The 6,389-nt window shown below is 36.9% G+C and overlaps 1 protein-coding gene across 1 annotated transcript; it reads right to left on the bottom strand.

Annotated features, from left to right (window-relative positions):
* Window positions 1-3,415: 3,415 nt before the first annotated feature.
* On the bottom strand, window positions 3,416-6,389 carry LOC120162970. Its single transcript, XM_039173004.1, has 2 exons — window positions 5,344-6,389; window positions 3,416-3,489 (listed from the first exon to the last, which is right to left on the bottom strand). The coding sequence occupies exon 1, from the start codon at window positions 6,270-6,272 to the stop codon at window positions 5,481-5,483; it is 792 nt and encodes a 263-aa protein (XP_039028935.1). The 5' UTR covers window positions 6,273-6,389; the 3' UTR covers window positions 3,416-3,489; window positions 5,344-5,480.

Raw genomic sequence — 6,389 nt, 5'->3', positions numbered from 1 at the left:
GAAAGTTGGTTGAAATATGTAGTAATTTAAAAACCCAGAAGCCTGAAGAGAAAGAATACGTACCTTGTGGTAGACTGAAGAGCGGACAAGTTTAAGAATATCCAAACCCCACTTTTGCATGCAAATAAAGCAATGCATAACCTAATCTTGCTTGCCTATGAACAACACCAACCCCTCCAATTCTTCCTTTGTGTTTGCATTTATAAAGCACCTACCTTATTTCTGTTTCTCTTTCACCTGAAACAACTGATGAAGAACTTGCCAGAAATCTGGAATTTCACCCACCCAGCAGATTACTCACATATATAGGTAACAATTCTATAATCTAGCCCACTATGAAGTTTTGGCTTTTGTGTTCTCTTTAAATCAAACTGAGATGAAACGTCTTATTTCATTTTAGTTTATCCATATAAGTTCAGCAGTATTAGAAAGCTTAATCTTTCAAAAGAGGTTAGTTTATTATCATACAATTTATGTAAGCTTCATTTACCATAATCGATATTTATATACATTTTGATGCATTAATGATCCATATTCTCTAAATTCTGACTTATTCATATTAATGACTTCTCATATATGCACTTCCTTTCAAATGTTCAATCCCGGATAATCAAAAGCTGAATATAGAAACATTTTATATCTTCATATAAAATCCATTACCTTTTCATTGCTCTAAGTTGAACTTGAGAATTACATTCATCCTACATCACCATCTCGGGGAGGAAGACAAATTTGAATCTGCAATAACAGAGCTTAATTTTGGATTTTGCGGAGAATACAGAACTGGTGTCGTAATGACGAGTTGGAATTGTGATTCAAACCATAAACCAGAGAAAGTAGTTGGTGTTGCAGCTGTCACATATGTAATTAACTCGATCAGAGAACCAAGCATCCATGACCAGAAAAAGACCAGTACTCGTCTTGAACCCTCTTTGATGAAGGACAAGAGCAAAAAGGGAGATGCAACATCTTCAATGTCAAAACCTGTTACTGTATCCAAACAATTTTTAGGTAAAGGTTCAAGGCATCCAGATATTCATGTAACAAAGTATTAAGAATTCTGCTTGACGCCGCTTAACCGAAAGAAATTAACAGGTGAAAGTTTCAGAAAGAGCAGACAGCAAAGTGCCAATAATCAATGCTGCATATCAAAAGGACCATAGACGTGTGCCATCATCTTTTTTATAGGAATAGAAGGCCTCATTAAAAACCTCCCTCATAGTTGCCTCTTGTAAAGAGACAACTAGCGGAAGGAGGAAAAGAGTGCCTAAATTTATTAATAACCCATAATTACATAAGATTCCAAACAATACATAAAATTACCTAACATAGAACCATAACCAAAATAATACACCATAACCACTACTCATAACAACCTCCTCCTCACTCACTAACCAATTCCTGACTTAGCTAGACAATCAACTTCCACATTAGTACATCTGCTGATATGCTTAATTATAACATTAGACTGCACAACTGTCTTCTGGATTTCTGTAATCAAATCAACAAGGTGAACCGGGAAAAATTCCGGGCTGTTGATCCACTTCACAGCAAGAAACGAGTCACTTTCCAAAATCAGAATTCCTTTGTCCCTCCAAACTGACACAAAAAACACTTCTAACCACACTTTGATAGCAAATATCTCAACAAGAATAGGAGAACAAGGTCCTAGTGCTCTAGAAAAAGAAACCAACTTGTTCTTATCGGCATCTTTAAGAACTCCACCAATACCACTTCTTCTCCAATCAAAATTAACAGCCCCATCAACATTCATCTTAAAATAACCTGTAGGTGGAGGGCACCATTTTACTCTTGAGGATCTAAAGTTAGAGGGTGCCTTATGCAAATCTGCCAAAGTAAGATCTCCCACAAGGCTGTCCACTTGGATAGACACATCATTGTTTTTAGCTAAAAACCATGAAGCCACCCTATACCTCACAAAAAAAAAAAACAGATTAGCACTATCCAACTTGCCTTTCTTAAATACAATATGGTTCCTACACAGCCAGACAAACCACAAAACAGCTCCTGGAATAAATCTCCAAATACATGAGTTTGGTCTTAATTGCGGCCAAGAAAGCAAGAAGCCTTTCGAATTGTAGAGAGAACTGAATTAACTTTCCACATACGGAGGAGTTCAACCCTGCCTTTCTTAAATACAATCTGGTTCCTACACAGCCAGACAGACCACAAAACAGCTCCTGGAATAAATCTCCAAATACACGAGTTTGGTCTTAATTGCGGCCAAGAAAGCAAGAAGCCTTTCGGATTATTAGGGAGAACTGAATTAACTTTCCACATACGGAGGAGTTCGACCCAAATCTGCCAAACCTGGACGCAAGAAAAAAATAAATGCCTAACCGATTCTGGTTCCACTCCACATAACACACATAAAGGGGATTCAATATTTCTGACTCCTCTTCTCATTAAGACAGTTTTAACAGCCAACTTCTGATGAATAATTTGCCAAATGAAAATCTCCACTTTTGGTGGGACAAAACCCTTCCACACTATCTCCAACCATGAATTATCTGATTCTGACAAACTTGAAGCTAATCTAGAGCAAGATTGAACCGAGTACACACCATCCCCACTACCTTTCCATGCCAAGCGATCTTCACCCTTCAACAGAAGTTTAAAATTATCCAACAATACCATCATTTCCATCCACTGATCAAACTCACTGTCCATTAAGTTCCTCCTAAGTTATAAATCCCACACCCACTCCTCATTAGACATACACCCGAAATCAGCCACAACCCCTTCCTTATTATCTGACAGTGCAAAAATCCTTGGAAACATAGACTTCAAGGAATAGTTAGAAATCCATGAATCATGCCAAAATCTAATTGAATCTCCTTTTCCCACCTGAAGCACAACATTATTTCGAATGCATAACCCAAATGAGTAATTAGTCCGACAGTTATTTACAACACCTTTCCAAATCCAAGACACATTAGATGGCAAATTATCATCTAAAACAATAGAACTCGTTCCCACATTATACTTGAAACATATCATTGTCTTCCACCAAGAGTCCTTCTCCGAACCAAACTTCCAAACCCATTTGCCCAATAAAGCTCTATTCCGAAGCTTAAGATCCGAAATTGCCAAACCCCCAACTCTTTATTTTTACAAACAACATTCCAGTTAACCCAATGAAACCTTTTCTTCTCAGCCGAAGAACCCCACAAGAAGTTGGCCATAATTAATTCCAGATTCTTCCTCACAACCACTGGCATTTTGAACATTGACATATAATAATTAGGAAGTGAATTCAGGACTCATTTAAAAGACCTCTTAGTTTTTCCGATCAAATGGGCAGCTCTAGTCGCACACAACTCGGAAGTTCCCAGAAACCTGAAACACTTTACAGTCAACCAGAAAGTGCAGCGTCAAAACCAGACAATCTTATCATGAAACCAGAAATTCCAGCAACAAGACCTGAACCGCCTCCTACTATTAAGCCTGTGGCTCCAGTGACAGAAGCTGAAAGACAAAGTGGAGTAAGGGCAGGGTCAGAGCAGGCAAAAGGAGATGCTTGGGAGAAGGCTTAGATGGCTAAGATCAAAGAACGGTAATAACACATTGAAGCTTAGAAGTACTAATTGTTTGGTACTATTCAGTTGTGGCAATACATTAAAGCCGGAAACCGACTTAACTACATTGAAATAACAAATACAAAGGCAACATTAGAAGAAGAGAAAAAGTCCATCTTTCATTTTATCAAGAAAATAATAGCATATCTTCTTCTTTACTAACAATAAATTACAGGTATGTGAAGTTAAATGAAACCATAGCTGCCTGGGAAGAAAAGAAAAAGGCTAGAAGCAAGCTGGAAAAAGAAGAGGTAAGATTTTTTTTCCTTTTTTTTCAAATTTGAACTAATTCTTCCAAACAAATAGCTTATTTCTTCGAGCAGAAGAGCGAATTGGAGAAAAAGAGAGCAAAGGCACTGGCAAAATTTAGGAATGAAATGGAATACATCAAAGAAGTTGCAGATGGAGCAAGAGCAGAGGCAAAGGCAAGGCAAAGAAATGACGAGCTTAAAGCAAAGGGAAAGGCAAATATAATTAGAACAACGGGAGAGCTTCCAGTGACATGCTTCTGCTGTCAAATTTAACTGCTAATGTAGCATCATGAGTTTGAAGTTAGCATTTGTAAAGATCATTTACACGATGCTGCGACTAACTAAAGGATGACAATCACAAGTCGACACACCATAATTTGAATCATTTAGCACTTGTTTCAATCAGGAAGTTTCCTCAAGAACCTTGTGTAGCTTTACTAATATTTCTGACAACTGATATTTATTATGATCATATATGAAGCACTTTAGCAACTGATGCAGAAAAACCTAGCCGGTGTATTGGACAATACCCTGCTGCTCTAATAATAAGTTTACAATGCAAATGATCATGAAGGAATTTGAATACTCTCAAAGACGACAATATAACCCAAACTTCAATTGCTGCAGAAGCATGATTGAAAATCCAACATTTTTTGCGGAAATTATAAATCTAAAAGTATATATATATATAAACCCCGCTAAACTGTCCAAACCAACAACCATCTGAACACTTCCCACCTTAATTCATGAGTAACAAGAAAGTAGTATCACTTGAGAATAACAAGAACATGCCGAGAGTTTGAAACTTTAGTTAACTATATCCTACCAAGGCTTTAGATTGTGCATGTTATAACATTAAACCATCACCAGAAGATAAACAATATTGTAAGCATCCTTACTGAATTTGAACCACAACGTTTCTATGTTGAATTTATCATTTGGTAGATGAAAAAAATCTCCTATATGATGAAAAAGAATAAAATGATAACTAGCAGTGATCTTTAAGGTTAATGCAGCAAGCATTATTTCAATAATTCATCAGAGATAAGTAGTAGATATGAGGCCAAGTTAACCAAAAACAATATCATTTGTGCATTCTGATATATTAGAAAAACAGTTAAAGTATACTAGGAAGTAAAGCCATACACCAAAATGAAAAAAATGTTCAATGAGTTCTTGGAATAATCTTCAAGGGCTAAAAGATTAGGTAACCGGAAAACCATTTATCTGACCATTGAATTGTTAGCAACAATATAAAGTGAATTGTCCATAAACAATAAAGAGAACGAAATAACCAACACAATTAACTGCAAATTATATTCTTTTGAGAACTCAAGCTTGTACAACCGGTAAGGTGTCATTTCAATGACAACTGATGAAGGGCATAACCATTATAGCCAAAACAAGCTTTTGAGATGTTTTAAGGTCACAGTCCATCATGAAAAACAATACATTAATCTGAGAGCTTCAGGATACTAAAAAAATTCCACTACCAGAAATTGAGCCACTAAATTTCAAGTAAAAGGAGTGGAGTGAGAGCATAGAAAGAAGGATGACGCCAGATTACACCAAGAGATGAGTTCACTTGGAACCATATATCTCATACACCTTGAAGTGGGAAAGCAACATTTCATGAGGTGATTTCTCTCACCAACTTTTCCAACATAGGAAATGCAAAGTACAGTACCAAGAAAGACGGAATGGCAAAAACAACTGTCACCAGCAAATAGAGTAATAGGATAACAGCACTTCCCGGTATTGCAAAGAAGACGGCCAGAAGTAAAATGATGACCAAAGGGAACTTGGACGTAAAGTGAATGAAGAAATCCAATGATTTAAGAAGTGAGAAATGACACCTCTCTGCACTATTTCTTCCACCATTATCTAGATACCTGATTTGTTCAGAACGATTAGCATATGGCCTTCTCTTAACAACACCATAATTAGCTTGATTTCCTAGCACTAAATTACACCTTGAAGAGCCAACCAATTGATTTTCCCCAGGCAGATTTCTCCTGTCAATGCCATACCTATCCCCATTCAAGCTCTCGATCATCCACAAAATGAAGAAATTCTTCCGAGGAAACTTGAGGATCCCCTTACAAACCAGTCGTAGTGATAGCAATTGGTACCATGGGCAAGAAATGAATACGGGGATCTTGATTTGCTGAGTGTGGAGTTTCAAAACGGTAGGTTGGAGACCCATGACACAATTTTTGCAAAGAGTGTGACCACACCATAAGACATAAGGCACATTCTCAACAATGTTGAAAGATTCCCAACAAATTGGACAATCTAACCCTTCATCTTTACCACCATTTGAACACAACTCATCATCTGAACATTCGGAACAAGCTTGACTCACCTTTTCTGAACTCTTTAACCCAATGCTTTCAATGGTATTACAAGCAAAACTCCACATCTTGGCAGAACAATAAAAGAAAATAACACCAATAGCAATAAATTGTAAATGCAATTAACTCTTAACTACTTAGACGAGAAAATCAGGGACCTTTTCCAACCTAACAAACCTGAAAAT

Source organism: Hibiscus syriacus, unplaced genomic scaffold, assembly GCF_006381635.1.
Source record: "Hibiscus syriacus cultivar Baekdansim isolate YM2019G1 unplaced genomic scaffold, ASM638163v2 tig00111427_pilon, whole genome shotgun sequence".
NCBI lineage: Eukaryota > Viridiplantae > Streptophyta > Magnoliopsida > Malvales > Malvaceae > Hibiscus > Hibiscus syriacus.
Note: the sequence above shows the minus strand (reverse complement) of the source record. Positions and strands in the feature narration are given on the sequence as shown.